The sequence below is a fragment of the Lutjanus erythropterus genome, chromosome 13 (genome assembly GCF_056507025.1).
Source record: "Lutjanus erythropterus isolate fLutEry1 chromosome 13, fLutEry1.hap2, whole genome shotgun sequence".
Classification (NCBI taxonomy): domain Eukaryota; kingdom Metazoa; phylum Chordata; class Actinopteri; order Lutjaniformes; family Lutjanidae; genus Lutjanus; species Lutjanus erythropterus.
This window is the reverse complement of record NC_139329.1, coordinates 34212471-34229133: the sequence shown is the minus strand read 5'-3', so window position 1 is coordinate 34229133 and position 16663 is coordinate 34212471. Positions and strand designations below refer to the sequence as shown.

The window sequence follows — 16663 nt, the reverse complement described above, 5'->3', positions numbered from 1 at the left end:
ATTTAAGTTTAGTACCTAGACACTTTGCAGAATCAGATTAACACAAAATATAATTCAACTAATAAAACATGATGCATTGTTATAGATTAATCTGCCCGGCAGTACACAAAGTATAGAAAAGAGCTCTGCTTTACAGCACACATTAATGCATCACTAACTTTAGTACTACAATACAAATTATACTGAAATGAGCCATTCTGCATTAAGTATAGTAAAGTGAAGTATATTGTAATGCTAATACTTATGTACTTTTGCTCAAGTAAGATCTTACTGTGGTATAACTAGTTTTACTACCCATCTATCTGGTTGGTTGCAGGCCTGTTTCTGACAGTAACAAACAATCAAAGGCTTGCAGGTTCTCAGAAGAAACTAAAAAACTTTTATACTTGAGAGGTAAACTATAAAACATGCTGTAATGGGAATTTAAGTTTTTGGTCTGGAGATCTCCATTAACTTTGCAGCCCCCACACAGCCTCCACTTAAATGAGTATTTAGTTAGTTTATTTCACTTCAACTTTGCTCAGTCATTATATGTTTTTTTGGTGTAAAAAAAAAAAAAAAAAGATAAAAATGGTGTCTACAGCATCACCCTGGATGTTTATCTTAGCTGATAACTCCTGTCAGCATCCAGCTCTGTGTGTACAGACACACTAAACTCTGCAGTTTCTTTCAGTATTGTTTTCCTGGTATTTTGCGGGTTAGCTAAAAGTAACATGAAACTATTTCAACAAGCCCCATTCTGTAGAAGTTCACCTGAAACTGACACAAACACACTACACGAGGTTAATTAGGACAACTGACATCCAGTAAAAAAAACCACCGACGTCTGGGTTTTGACGTTTCTAGAAGAACATAAACCAGCATCCTCCTACCTTTCCTCGGTGTTCAACATGATAGCTTCGAGGAAACACGGGTCTTTAGCTCCTTTTTGACAACTAAAACAATTACTGTTCAGTAAAAACTCCACGGAAAAGTTCACCATCCGTAAATAAGACAAAGCCTTGTTGTAGTTAAAAGTCTAGCGCGACTGTTCGTGGGAGAGACGGACCTTTCACACAGACGACGGACAGCAAACACTCTGCGGTCTGCCGCAGCACGGAGGGGTATTTATAGCTGCAGCGAGGCATCATGGGTAATCCACACCAGGAAGTAAGACTTTTTTTTTTTTTAAGGAAAAGTAAACAAACTGAACTTAAACGATTAAAGCTCACATCTAATGAAAACAGTTACAACAGCTTTTCATTAATAATCACGATCTTTTATATTAACGTAAATGAAACTTTGAGCTCTTTTAAAAAATATATCATCTATTTTTTTAAGCTAAAGCAAAACACCACACAGAGCCCTGCTATGGTAAAAAAAAAAGGCTTTGTTGTTCAAAAGTGTAAAATATATTTATAAAAAATAAATAAAATATAATCAAGTAGGGTGTGCACTACACATTAAGGCTGCTACTTAGCATGCATACCCTTTATAAATAGGGCTGCAACTATTAATCTATTATTAATTGACTATTAAATTAATTGTCAACTACTCTGATAATTATTTTGAGTCATTTTTTAATCAAAAAAAATAAAATCTCTCAGATTACAGCCTCTCATATGTGAATGTTTGACATTAAATTGAATATCTACATGTTGCGGACAAAACAACACATTTGAGGACACCATCTTGGGGTTTGGAAAACAGCTATCAACATTTTTCACCTATTTTCTGGACTAAACAACTAATCAAAAAAAATAATCAATAGAATCTAAAATACTAAATCCTTAGTATATGAATCTGTTAACTCATTTGATATGCAAAATAAAACTTTTTGAAAATTAAGGTATGCTGATGGTGGTTAAATGTTGGTAACTCATTAAGGAATATCTGATGAAGTTCGCAGGTCTAAATGCTGCTGATGGAGAAGACAAATTAAATGAAGTAATCAATGAAATCTGAGGCTAAACAGAACAGATAAATTAAGGCTCACTATTTGGCAAGTAACAAGTCACGGTTGACCTTTTGATCTGATATGTTGTAACAGCTTATTAATGATTTATAAAGTGTTTACAAGACAATTAAAACATAATTCTAAACCATTTATAAATAATTGATGAAGGTAGTCTTTTGTAAAGCGGTACCAACGTATTTCTGCACAGGAGAGGATGACATGCAACTGATGGCCATGAGCTATATGTATATATATATTTTTTTTTCAAAATTTCAGATAACACATATACCTTTTCCCTATGAGTATAGCTGTGAGCTAAATGATGTAAAAGGAACATTTTCCTCTGAAATATAGTGGGATAGAGGTAAAGCATAAAATGTATACATAGAGAAAAAGTATAAGTACCTCAAATTTGTACATAAAGCTGCCTAATTATGCTCCACCACTGCTTGAGTTTAACGAGTCTTCATTCAGAATGAGGCATCTGCCCGTCGAAACACATCAGATTTAGCAACACTTGGACCAACTACAACATTAAAATTATTAGACAGGCTAAAAGAGTACATTTATTCAAGTACTGTACTTGTACTGTTTTGAGTTACTTGTACTTTAATAGTGTTTCTATTATGTGATTCTATTTTGAGTACATTACATTAAAGCAAATATTTTGAATACTTTTTCAATAAATAGACATTCCTAAACTATTATAAACTACTCAACAGTCAATATTACTGCTAAGTGTTGTAGTTTATATGTATTTTTCCCAGTGATTGTGTTGTAAGGTATCCTGAAATAACACACTATGGCTTTAGTATTTCTATAGTTGTTTGCCCTGAGGGACTGACCTACTTTTAAAGCTTTTTTTTTCTCTCCAAATCAGTGCTCTCCAGGATTAGTTTACTTATAGCCTGACTGAGGTATTCTGCGTACAAACCCTCGATTTTTTTAGCTAGTCATTGATTTTGGTAAAAGGCTGTGTCCAGTGTAAATACAATCTAATATTCTCAGACCAAATGTTGCATGTAACACACTGTGTCTTGTATTTGAAGCTTATTTCAGCTAATAGGGGATTTCTTTGGCCTTTATGACAGTAAATCACCCGTTCTCTCTTAGTTTAATTCTCCTTCATGGGTCCAAAGTGTTCCTTTATTACTTGAAAATTACATCTTTAACCCTCTCATGTAAACTAATGCCTCGCTTGGATAATGTCTTGCGTGTTGTTCCTCACATATGCATCGCACTTTAAAGCAGAAGGAGGGACCAAGCAATTGTTTGGAAAGTCACAAATCCCAAATCAAGACTAACAAGTCCCTGGTCAAATCCCAAGTCATAAAGTTTGAGTTTTGAGGCCTAAACAAGTCCTGATGTGCTTTGCCATTTTAATAATAGAGCCTGGACTTATTGCTCTTTCTGCAAAAATTATTGAGCAATGTTCATTTTCATTTTTTTGTTGACCAGGTCACTGTTGCCCTCTTTATCTAATGTGTTGTTATAGCTTATTAATGATGTATAAAGTATTTGCAACCTAATTAATAACATATAAGCTAATTATAAACCTTCTATAAATAATTTAGAAGGGTAGTCTGATTGTTAAGTGTTGCCATAGACAATGGGAACAGGGGAGGACAAGGGAGTGTAATGATGGTAGTAAAAGATCTTTATACAAGATCTTTTCAGGTGGGGCATTCGGAGGTGGAGGGGGCAAATTTGCAGGATGCAGGAGCAGGGATGACGTGCAGCAGAGCGCCGAGGGGCTGAAATCGAACCTGTGCCGCTGCTTTTTACATATAAATATGTAGCATCTGATTTAACTGTCATATATGATACTTACAAATTACAGATAAAACACATAAACATTTAGTGACATTTATCTGTGTACTTTCCATATGAGTCTAGCTGTGAGCTAAATGTCTTGAAGTAAAAAGAATATTTTCCTCTGAAATAAAGTGGGATGGAGGTAAAGCATAAAATGGACACACCCAATTAAAGTATAAGTACCCCAACTTTGCACCTAAGCACTTGTGCTCCACCACTGCTTGACTTTAAAGAGTCTTCATTCATAATGCAACATATGGTAGATGAAACTAACAACATATCAGATCTAGCATAGAGCATTTCTTTCCAACTGGAGCTCAGTAAAGTAGTTTCTCATAATTCTCATCTCCAACTTGATTGGATGCTGTCAGTTTGGTTAAAACAAAGTGGATCTGAGGAGTTAAGTTTTGACTTGCTGAGAGAGAACTGCATTAACGTTAGTTGATGCAGGAAACGATAGGAAATTAATTGATTTGTGGATTTGCACTTTTTAAATAACATGCTTCTGAATGTTTGGCCTTGCGGGATGGTATCAAGTCAGAAGGCTCCAGTCCAAGTGAAGTCACGTGTCATTGATGTTCAAGCACAGGTCATTTTTGATTTTGTCAAGTTGAATCTAAACTCATCACAGCTGTGACTCTAGACTGACTCGAGTCCAAGTCATATGACTCCAGTTCCCATTTTAAAGTATTGCCAGAAACTTCTCAAATAGATGTCTGAGGTGAAAAAATTAAAATACTGAGTAATGATGCCATGAAAACATTGTCCTAATCCATAAAAGTTACTGTTGTTAGTGTTTTTGTGATGTGATCACCTAAAATGTTTGGTGATAATCTGAGAAAAAGGAGGACAAAAACTTATGTTACAAAGATAAATATGGTAAAGGAAGCATTTCCATCAAATGTCTTATGATGGCAGTAATAGTTTAACGCAAACACTAATCGCTACAGGAAGTACTGAAGTGATTCTTTGAAACTGGCGTGAGTGTCCTGAACTATGGTGGACTTAAACCTCTGACCCCTCTCGAAAGACTCTGTAGAGACAGACGAGAACGAGGAAGAGCGATTCGGTAAAAACAAGCTTAATACGCCTCCTGGAAGAGTCCTATTCCTCCTCTAAAATTGTCCGTCTGCCCCCCGCGGCGGTCAGCTTTTGGCCAGAGTCCCCGCTTGAATCTGAACATGGACCCAGTTATGTAAGGAGGAATGGAAAAGAGCCCCCGTGCCAAACAGATTATCCGATTAGTAACAAGATAGCAGCCCAGCTACTTGATCCTGGCACATCGCTCCATCACTGTTGCCGGTCCAGCTTGCCCGGGTAAGCAGGTGACACGGGGGTCACAGCCACCTGCCAGGCACCATGGAACAGCACCCATATGACATAACAGTGAGTGAAACCTGCAGAGGGAGTCTGCGTTGTGCAAATCTGACTTACAGATAGTCTAATACTGGAATAATCTTCATCAATAGTCAACTAGTTTTTCTTTATATTGCAGAATCCACATGTCAGCCGCCTCAGTGCATGTCATGAGAAGGAGTGTCCCAAACAATCATGGAAGGATGAGAACCTAACGACTAATAACTGCCTTTGAGCTGCCCTTCAGTAAGGCTTTAAATCTTTAACTCAGCGTCGGACTCAGGCTGTGTGAGGGGCAGGGACAAAAAAAAATTAAAGAGGGCACCGGCTGTCTGCGGCGGAGCACAGAGCACCAAAAGTTGTGATGAATTTTATCATGTTTTCTCCACTGGAAGATCACTCTGGAGGACACGTCAAGTTTTCTTCACTAGGAAGGAGCCCTAGAGGACACTTTATCAATTTGTCTTGGACACTGGAACACTCCAGAGGGCACTTTATTACATTTTCTCCACTAGAAGGGCACTCTAAAGGGCAGTTCATGTTTTTTTCCACTGGAACAGCAATCTAGAGGGCACTTTTCCACATTTTCTTCACTAGAAAGGCACCCAAAAGGATATGTGTTGTCTTTGACACTTGGCCACCCTTGATGCCACTTTATCACATTTTGTCCACTGGAAGGACACTCTAGAGAGCACTACACATTTTATGGGCATCCTAGTGGGCACTTTATCATGTTTTATCCTACCATAGGGGCATCTTAGGGGGCACTTTTGCAGCAACTTTTTCCAAATTTGTTCTGGTAGTTCAACTACATTTATATTTGCATTGTGGTTCAAGTAGTTAAATGACCTTTTTTGGCCATTTTTTTTGTGTGGTTCACCACTGAAACTGCAAACAGTTTTTCCATCGCCTCTCTACTGTACTTGAACCCATTCGAACAGTCATGCCTACTTTTTTCATCCTGACTGCATGCCCAGGCAATGCATTTGTCAGGCTGCCACCACCACACACTTGACCTTTGTGTAGTACATGTGCAAGAGGTGTTGCTCAGTGTTCACACAGCAACAGCATCATCATGGAAAAACCTCCTAAATCAGAGGCACTGTGGCCGTACTAAAGCAAAAACATGACACTGACAAGCTCCACCAACTACACCAACATTTTTACGTGTGAGCTCTGCAAACTGAGAGTAATTACACTTTCTACTGCAAAAATGTCAAACACAAATTTAAGACCAAAGCTGTCATTTCTCTCTTAATGCTCTTTCTCACCCTCAAATAAGTTAAACAAAACTTTTGAAAGAGCAGAGTAAAGAAAATCTACAGCCACGTGTCAAGCTAAGCCTCCAAACAGGTCAAATGAATGTCTTTTGGTGCTCCTTCAATAGTTTTCATTAAGTTTTTAACAAAAGTTTAAAATGCATCGATGATGAAAATGTGAGTTTTCTGTATAAAATGAAAATGTGTCAGTGCATTTCCAAATCATTTCACTTTTTAAACACCAAATGATGCTACTTTTCTGTAACACAGAAACCACCTATATGGCTTTCACATTGCCCTTCTCCAATAATAGAAAAAAAAAGACACATTAACCTCATAACATAGAGTACAAACATGGGAAAACACAGTAAAGGGCACATTTGAAGAAATTTGTCAGTCAGTTGCTTACTTAATATTATCTAAAATATAAACTGACTGGTATGTCATAAAAATTAAAGTAAAGCATGATTCATTAATAATTTGATAGTATTACACAAGTTCACACTTGAACGAAACAAGTGTATTGACCTATTTCTGCTTCAGGAAAGACTCTATCAGATGTTTTCAATTCAGTCACACTGAGACGGCAAACAAACCCTGTGGACGAGGTCAAATTCTTGGTCTCATTGCAATGCAAAGAAATATGCTGAGATGTTGTTTACCTACTGACCTACAGTATGTGTGTTGTTTTCTGTCTCAGACACTGAAGGACTGCTGCTGTTTTCCACATGACAAGATTAAAAATAATGTGACTTGAGAGGAAACGTGGCAATATGGTGCAGTTGAAAGAAATACAGCATTTTAATACGATTTTATTTATATTTTGAGTGAAAATGAGAAGTTTTCAGTGTGGATTCAGTTTAGATTAGTACTTCAATCAGCTTTGACTGATTACTGGATTAACACTTAGTGGATGTTAGCATATTAGCACTAAGTGGCTGCATGCAGGCAGAGCTTGAGCAACTCATACTGTTTTTTTAGTGTATAATCAAATCAAAATAAGAATTGTTGTGTTTTTGTAGCTTTAGAATGAGCTGTTTAAATCTACTGAGGGTGTAGGTCTTATCCATGGAGGCCACCATGTTGAACCGCCATGTTTCTACAGCGTCTAAGAATGAACAAACCAAACACTGGCTCTAGAAACAGCCTTTTGCATTTTTCATGGGTTTAGTGGCCACTGTAGGTTCTCCTGCACATTGGGAGGGGAGGGATTTGCAGTCTGCAAGCTCACCAGTAGATACCACTAAATCCTACACACTGATCCTTTAAGATCCCCAATATTCAAGGAGAAGATGAACAGTCTGCAGCCATGCTAGCTGCTCTGAAGCTATAGGCACAACTGTGCGTCATGCTAAGATAGTCACACTGACAATGCTAACATGCTGGCATTTAACGGGTAATGTTTACCATGGTTACCATCCTAATTTAGCATGTTGTTGGCGGCTAACATATGCTATTGGCATTAAACAGAAAGTACAACTGAGGTTGATGGGAATGTTATTAGTTTTCTCAGTATTTGGACATGAACAAAAGTATTAGATGAATTAAAACTTTGAGGTTTTCAAACTTTAGAGGAAAAGTGAAGTAATCACCAAAGTTAATTCAATTTATCCTAAGGGAAACATGAATATGTGTCCCAAGTTTCATAGCAATCCATGCAATAGTTGCTGAAACTTTGAACTTTAAGTGAATATTTCACATTATTGAATGTGTTTGTGCTCTATGAGTTTGTCTTTTTCTATCTTTATGCCCCTTCACCAAGGCAAATTTCACTAAACCATGTTGATATGGCAATAAGGTACTGGATCTTGAATCTTGACAATAAAATAAAATCAAACAAAATAATAATTTTCAGGGTTTTTTCCAAAGCAAAGTAATTTGTTTTACTGGCTGCAGCAGATGTTCAGCAGCAGCAGAAAAAAGCAATCTGAGCCTGAGCTAAAGCTCAGGTGAACACTGAGCATCTTAGTTTCCAGGACAAAGTGTCCCTCGGCTGCCCTTCATGAACTCCAGTTCAGCGTCACAGAGTCGCACATGAGATGCTGGCTGAAAAACAAAACATCTCTCATGTTTCAACCTGTCGCCTCGTCGCTGTTTGAGACTGACACCGCTGACCTGGTATTTCGTTTTGTCCGCCGAGCTCCTCACACCGAAGACAAAAGGCAGATCGTGTGAACAGCATGGGACACTCTATCTCTGCTCTGAGGATGAAATATTCAGCAGCAGCTCAGTGGGGAATGAAACGAAAAAAAGATGCTTAAAAAGAGTCCCCCTGTTGTTGCCAGATGTTGGTGTTTGATTATAGAAATGGGACAAATCAGAGGTGTTACCAGGGTCAAAGGATGCATAAGACAAAGGATGAATGGTTTTTCAAATAATACAGTTTTGTGCAAGCACGTCTTTGTTTCACTCCTTTTCTTGTAAGTTCCACCCCAATTCCAAAAACGTGCTGATGTTGAGTAAAATGCAAATAAAAAACAGAATGCAATGATTTGAAAATACTTTCCGACCTATATTCAGTAGAATACACTACACAAAAAGGATATTTACTGTTCAAATCAATAATATACACACACTGAATGTGATGCCTGCAACATGCTCCAGAAAAGTTGGGACTGGTGCACGATAAATCACCTTTTCTTTTAACAACACTCAGTAAGAGTTTATTAATGTTTGTTGTTTGTTTGTTAATGATTTCCGTTTTTGTGTGGAAATTTCTCTGGATTCTCTGAATCTTTTAACAATATCGTGGACTGTAGATGGTGAAATCCCAGAATTCACTGAAAAAGGCATTGAGAAACGTTGCTCATAAAATGTTGGACTAGTTCAGTAGTATCAGGACATGGTGTATAGTGACGATCTGCATTACTATTTTAGGATGAGGAGTAGCAGTTGGAGTGGAGAGCCACACAGCATCAACAAAGACACATCAACACCCTGTAGATTAACTCCCAAAGCAGCACACTACTGCATAACAGCATCCGCCATGCGACTCACAAAAGTACAAGTAAACAATCTGAAATCATCTGAAGAACAAAAGCGAACAACTTGTCCTTCCTGTGGACGCCTGGCTCCATTGTTGACGAGGACCTCACCCACAACAATCACTATCATCATCATAACTTCCACTGAAGATTTGGCAAAGAGCTTTTCTTATCCAAACTCACAGTCGCTGTCTTTTTATCTGCACGTTATAAGAAACCAAGCAGGACTGCAGCCCAGAGGACGTGAGGGCTAAAAGTGGGAAAATGTAAGAATCCTGGACGTCTGAACTTTAATGTGTTGTGATTATCTGCAAGAGTAAATCAGCCTCTCCCCACACAGAATGTGGGACGCTGCCAGAGAGGAACAATGGAAACCTAAATTAGATCAAGAGTTTGTCCAGAGATTGTCATCACACACACACACACACACACACACACACACACACACACACACACACACACACACACACACTCTCTCATACAGGAGCAGTTATGCAAAACTGCACAAACACTTCTTTATTTTTCATCTTTTCTTTCACGTGCTTTGTAATAGAGACAGTTTAGCTACAAGCCTGAAACCTGAAGACAGGTATATTCATAAGTTTGTGTCCCACTTCTGATGTTTTTCACGCCTATGTAACACATATGTTTTTAGACACTCTGTATACAAGGAAATATGATATTTTATTTTTCAGCAAAGATGTTTTTGAAAACTGTGAAGTTGAACCTGAACTATACACCTGCAGGCTGGACTGTGACATCATGTACTAATATTTCAGAGACATGCCTCTATTCTAATAAACATATCAGCACCTATGTTTACTCAGAAACTCTGTCAACATCCCCACCCATCACCTGCGCCCCCATTCCCACCTCTGCTGAAGACTCTGCCCTCCTTCCCACCTGCTACCCTACACCCACTGGGGTAAACTGCGAGTCACCACGAAGTCACAAGCTATGCAGGCATGCAGAACGTGATAGAAACTACAACAAAGAAAAGGAAACGCAGCTACAACAAAGACTGGGAAACTACTTATCTATTGTCTATTGTGTGCTACTGAATCAAGCAGAGGGCAAGGCATGAAAATGTTATCAAAATTGTAGACTGCCTTACAGGATTGGTAACATGTCCCACATTGTCCAACACAAGCTTACTCTATGTCCCACATTTGGTTTGTTGAGATCTGGTTATCCTATTCACAGTGTCGTGGAGAAGTACGACAATACCAACAATCCTAAGGTGTAACAGTTATGTTTCTGATGAGCACAGCTCGCTGCTGAGAGTTGCTCGACTGGTGCATAAGCCGAAAAAGTTTTCTAGCTCCTGGGTTCACTTCCTGGTTATACTAACCCTAACCCACTGAATATGCACAGTTGTATTTCCTCATAGACTTTATATAAAAACTACATGGATCAAAAATTCATTCAAAGACTCGTCAGTGACCTTGTTTGCAGTTTGAGGTGTCCTGTCAACAGTTTTACAGATGTGTCTTTTATAATGGTGGTCTATGAGGGAAAATGCTTTTTGGGCCCGTGGGAATTTTCACAGCAATACCGCGAGTGACCACAGCGAAGTGGCAGTGCTGAGCGGCAATGCCCTGTCTAATTCTATAATAAGTCTACGGTAGTTCTGCTAGCAGGTGGCTAGATAGGTAGCTAACATTAGCTAACATGCATCACACCAATAATGTCGTTATGCTGCAGTGAATATAATTTCTATAGACTACAATACATCAAAACAATATTATACAACATTAAATTTAAGAATAGGCTGCATCATTTGCAATGGTTTTGTTTTGCTCAAAAGCAAACGTTTTATGGTCATGCTTCACCTCATAGTTGGTTGGTTTGGTTTTATGTTTAAAACTCTTCATATAAGGATTTTCTGAAATGTCAGTAGAGTGACTCAATTGGAACCAGAGCTGCTGAGTAAGTGGGCGATCACTGTTGAACTCTACAGGAAAATCATTTCCTTCAGTTCTGTTGTCTTTCTTTCAGTCAAATCAGGACCAGATTTTATCGAAAATCATCAAAAAAATACTTTCAATTTGTCTTTAAAGGTTCATGCAACCAATCAGTAAAGAAATGTTTTAAAAAGATTTCGGAGGCTAAAGTCTTGCTGTCTGTTGAGAGGGAAAGCGTCAGACTGAAGTTGACTGTCATGTCCTCCACAGGTGTAGGATGTTGGAAATACAGCGAGCAGGAAACGTGGTTCCAGTCCCATCGCCCCCACATGTGTCACCTTGTTTGGAAGTTGCCCTCACGTGATAAACCTCACGCGCGCCAAGTTCACGTCTGAGAGACGCGCTGTTCATACTCAGCATCTTTTATAAGCTGATTGTCTCTGTGTAATGCAGCCCTGTCGTACGAGTGTCTCACTGTTTCCAGGTAGAGCTTGTCCTGAGAGCGTGCCCTGCAGCTGACCCGATCACCAGACACACTCTCAGTCTCGACACTTCAGTTAATCAACGTCTGCAGCAATAATCAGTTACAGGTAGGCTGAAGATGTCGAGACTCTTGTAGAGACAATAGCACATGAACCTGGCCTCAGACACAGTCATCTGTCTGTCCATCACACAAGAGCTCATTTGAACTCTGAGACAAGATATATGCAGGGAGACACTGCTGGTCCAATTCTGACGAATAGAAGAAGAATAGTACAGACACACCAATCTTATGTATCATATGTATGTAGCTTTAATACGTGTAGGAATATTTCCTTTCTTGACATTTTATGGATTTATTTATTATACTAAAAAACTAAAAAACAAGAGAGAAACTAACTTAGCAAATTGGTTGCTTGCACATTTATCCTAGCTGAACTGTACTATCGGCCTGTCACCTCTTGAGGCACGAAGTTGTATTGTTTGTATTATTTGACAGGACTGGGCAGAGCTAACTGGCTAACATCAGTAAATATCTCTGCAACACAATACAGATACATTGATATCTGTGACATAAAGTAATGACTGTTCTCTTAACTTAATATTGATATTTTTAGTACATTTTTGAATGCTTTGCACTAAAATTCTTACATACTGCACCTTCAAGTACACTACTTGTGTAACCGTACAACGTTAAGATGTTGCATATTTTCATTAAGTATTGTTAATACCTGGGGAGGAAGAAGCTAATTACAAATACTCAAATGACTCCAATTAAGTACCTTTTTTTTGGGTACTTGTACTTTGATGAGTAAATTTTTAAGTCTGCACCTTTACTTGTACTTAAGTATGCATTACACCATGTAATCTACTTAGTTATTTTCTACATAATAATTGAGTACCGAGTACAATTTGAATTATTATCCAAATCTTTTATCTGCATTTTTCTGTCCAATAAGGTCATCTGACTGCAAACAAGCAAATGAAAATAATGACATGAAAAATAAAGCAGCACAGGTTAATGAGTGATCATTAATCGCCCCTAAGAATTTAAATTAAATTAAAAATGTATTAATTAAGCATTAGTTTAGAAATGGCAGTAATGTCTGGTGGAGCCATTTGTTGAATAAGGAAACTTAAACTTAAAATGAGAAAAAAAAAAATAGATAAAAACCAGAAACAGAGACTGAAAATGAGAGATGAATGTACGTTTTGTATCTTAAAATGATTAATGATTAATTGATTGTTTGTGTTTTCAACTATGGGTTAAGAAAAATGCACAGCGCAGGAGTCTGGAGTAATTTAGACTGAAGAAACTCCTTTGATTGAATGTTTCTATAAATGATATGTTAAACCTACCTACCAATTAAAAAGTAACTCTTTGAGTAGTTTTTGACAGGAATACTTTGTACTTAAATATTTTTCTAACATCTGTACTTTTACTTGTAAGTGAATAATATTTTAGTAATATAACTTGTACTTGAGTACAGATTTTCAGTACTCCTTCAACCACTGGTTAACACCAGACTCAAGTTGCTCTTGCTGTAATAACAGCTAATGGAGATGATAACAGTAAAGAGGGTGCTGGCATCATTCACGACAGACACCGCAGCACGTGCACTTTTGTCAGCCGTTTGGTCTCACAGAGCAGCAGCAGTGATTTGACTGTAGGATCATGGTGATCTCAGGGTAGACGAGGCGGTCAGCAGTAACTGTGTAAGTGGGTAATCTCTCAGTGGGCTCCGTATCTGACTGGATATGACGCTGCCTCGAGTGCCCACAGAGCTGCTCTTTCTAAAAGAAGCTCGTCTTGCCCCTCAGCTCTGTGCTTCATTACGTAAGTCCTGCTGTCCCATTTCCATCCACCACCCTGTGACGTACGCCACAGAGGGACGTCTGGAAGGGCCGGGAAGGCTTTTAGTGTAAATATCACAAGATATAGATCCTTCCTTTAGTATGTGGGTCCATAAATATTACATCACTGACTCACTTTTACTCTTTAATGCATGTATATAGACTTTGTTTCAGCACAGAGTATCAAAATAACTTGAAAATCTGGCACCGGGTCCATTAGCCCGAGGAAAGTTACAGTACGATTAATTTTTCATACTCTTACGCAACCGCCTCAATTAGCTAGTCAGCATAACCCATTGCCACTGCTATTACCCAGCTACATGAGACGAGCAGGAATGCAGCGGCACTTTTATTGTCTGTCGCCGAGCACTTAACAGTGTCCCCGTGCCACAGCGTTTTATCATGTCCCCAAAAATATGCACGCAGGCCGGTGGCGGGGAAGTGACTTTAATTAGCCAAGTACCCTGCACAGAGTGTACAGAGCATTAAGGCCACCTGGTCTGTGCAGAGCGAGCGGAAAGTTATTATCCCCTGTGATTTTACTTATTAACTACACTTTAATAATTTTAATCCCCAGATGATGGAGAGAAGATGAGGTAAAATGGGTTTTAAAGCCTCAAGACAGTTTATTAAAAATGAATCATAAAGGAAAAGGCAGCGTGATTAAACTTAGTGAACTGACTTAACTATAGTTTTATTAAGTATAGTGTTTTATTTTTTTTGTTTTGTCTTTTTCTCCCATCTCTTGTTCATCATTGTGACCCCTCAGAATTCTCTAGAAACCACTTAAAGGGTCCTGACCCCCAGGTTGAACTACTGTCTTGTGGGATAAAATTAAAGTTGAAGGATTGTTCTAACTTTGATCTAATCTCCGTCACTGGAAAATGTTTTGATAATTAAGAAATTTTCCGTCTTTCTCTCCTTAAAAGGATAACATATAACTCGGATTTACTGGTGATGAGCTCCGGAGAAGACACAGGCTCATGGTGTTTCACGTAAATCCCATCTAAGACAATAGAAACCCAGCAGAGCCGGCCTGAATTAGCACACACTCTCAATGGCCTTGTTGCCTCGTCTTCCTGTCCGGAGCGGTGAGCAAGCAGTAACTCTGGAGGAAGGGCAGGAGATCGTGGGAACCCGGCGAGTCACCGCAGCCTCGGCCAGATCCCGAAGAAAGCTCCTTCCAGACAACAACGTGACAAACTGCGAGCAGCGCAGGAGGGGAAGAGAAACCAGAGAGGAAACTGGAAAACAATGAAGAAATGGATGTGACACCGCGGCTCGGCTGCAGGTCTGGGTGGGAACCCAGAAGTCTGTTGTACTGGAGTCAGAGCCTGGCTTTCTGAAACTCATTGACAAAAAACAAGGCCCAGTTCCCACGGCGACCTTTCCCACGCCGCTGCTCATGTTGTATATTTATACTTCTCCTGTCGAACTGTTTCCCCTCTGACTTGTACGCTGCATGTTTGTGTTTCCTTATCTTTGTGGACGTGCTTCGGCTGGGATTTTGAACTTGATCCCGGCTTTATGCAGGGCTTTCAACCTGCAGACATTTTTATTAAGTAGTTGGTTCTTTAGTTGGCAGTTTTCCCAGTTGTAAATCAGCACTGAGCGGGGAGGGGAGAATAACAACAGATGTCGCACTAGAGCACCAGAATCTCAGACCAAAATAAAATGGCCGCACTGACCCACCAGACTCCATTGAGAAATACATTTTACCTCACAGATCATCATAAAAACCACTCAATTCTTACTTGACAGAAACAAAATAAAACTTCCAGGTTTGTCTTTCCACTGTTCCAACAATCATCAGCTCTGGTTAGGTTGAAATGAACCCTTAATTCATGAAGTTAAGGCCTTTTTACTCTGGGGACGAGACGAAAAACAAAGCAAAAATGCAGAGAAAGTCCGGCATGAATATCCACCTTCTGTGTGTTCCATGCATCCCACTGGAAAGTAACTCTATGCACCTTCAATGAGGAGTTTATCTTCTACCGTTTGAGTCGTAAAATAAAAAATGACGTACCTGGGTACACCCAGTACAGAGGAATAGAAGAGAACTTGGTGAGTTTCACGTATTTCAGGATGGTACCAGGTTTGAAGAAGCAGAGGAGTGATTTCAGACAGTTGACTGACCTGAAGCAGCAGCTATCTGAAGGTAAAACGTATTATATGATTTGTAAACACTTCTAGCTGTCCAAAGTCCACATTTGGTTCATTCATACTCCAACAGGATTTTGGCTGCCCAGTTGGAAATTTAAACAAAGACATTTTTCACACTTTTTGGATGTTTTGAGGACAACATCCGGGTACCTGAGTGCATTTCGTTTTTCTATAAATGTCAATGTGAGTGTACTTAACACACTCACAACAGTTAGTGTAAGTACAGAAGCACTAAATCTTTACATAGCAAGTAGTTGTTTACAGTCCCTGGCTTCTTAGAGCGTTAAAGTCAACTGTCACTGGCCTCCAGCTATCATTCTTCACCAGAGTTATAATTCATCACTCTTAAAACACTTTCTAAAACATTTTTAAAAACCTGTTTACAGGTATCGGAACAGGTTTGTGCAGTATCTTACACCTGGTATGTCTACAACTTTTGGATTGATAAAATTCGTTCTTACTATCAACAAAACCCATGACGAGCCCAAAAAACAGCAATCAGTTCATCCAAGTTTTGTCTTGTGCAGAGCTTCAGTTCTGTCCAACTATTAAAAACACATGAATGAATCACACTGTTGGACAGCGACGTATCGAGCAGAGATTAAAAAACTAAACACCATATATTTATAACTATATAAACAATGCTAATTTACTTTAATTAGTTATTTGACCTTATTAGAATTGGGTTTTAGGTCATGATTGACGGCTGAGTCCTGCTGGCAGCTCTCCAAATGATGTCACCAGTGCAACGTGGCTCATATCTGTGATATTTTCAGCCTCAGAGGTTACCGTTTGGGCAAATTCAGCTAACTAGAAATGAAATTCAAACCAGCCCACGAGCTCCAATCAAATGTCCTCACAAAGCTGAGCTTTATAATCAGGCATTGATTGAAGCTCTGAAAAGGCCTCCAC

At 38.9% G+C, this 16663-nt stretch overlaps 1 protein-coding gene across 1 annotated transcript in view; it reads right to left on the bottom strand.

The window, feature by feature from the left end:
* Positions 1-15911, bottom strand: part of oaz2a (ornithine decarboxylase antizyme 2a) — a 31312-nt gene extending 15401 nt beyond the window's left edge. The window contains exons 1-3 of the mRNA XM_084734143.1: positions 15902-15911; positions 15615-15740; positions 14639-14832 (exon numbers count right to left, since the gene is read on the bottom strand). Of these exons, the coding sequence (XP_084590269.1) occupies positions 14639-14832; positions 15615-15740; positions 15902-15911 (330 nt within the window). The remainder of the gene's footprint in view (positions 1-14638; positions 14833-15614; positions 15741-15901) is intronic.
* Positions 15912-16663: the final 752 nt, after the last annotated feature.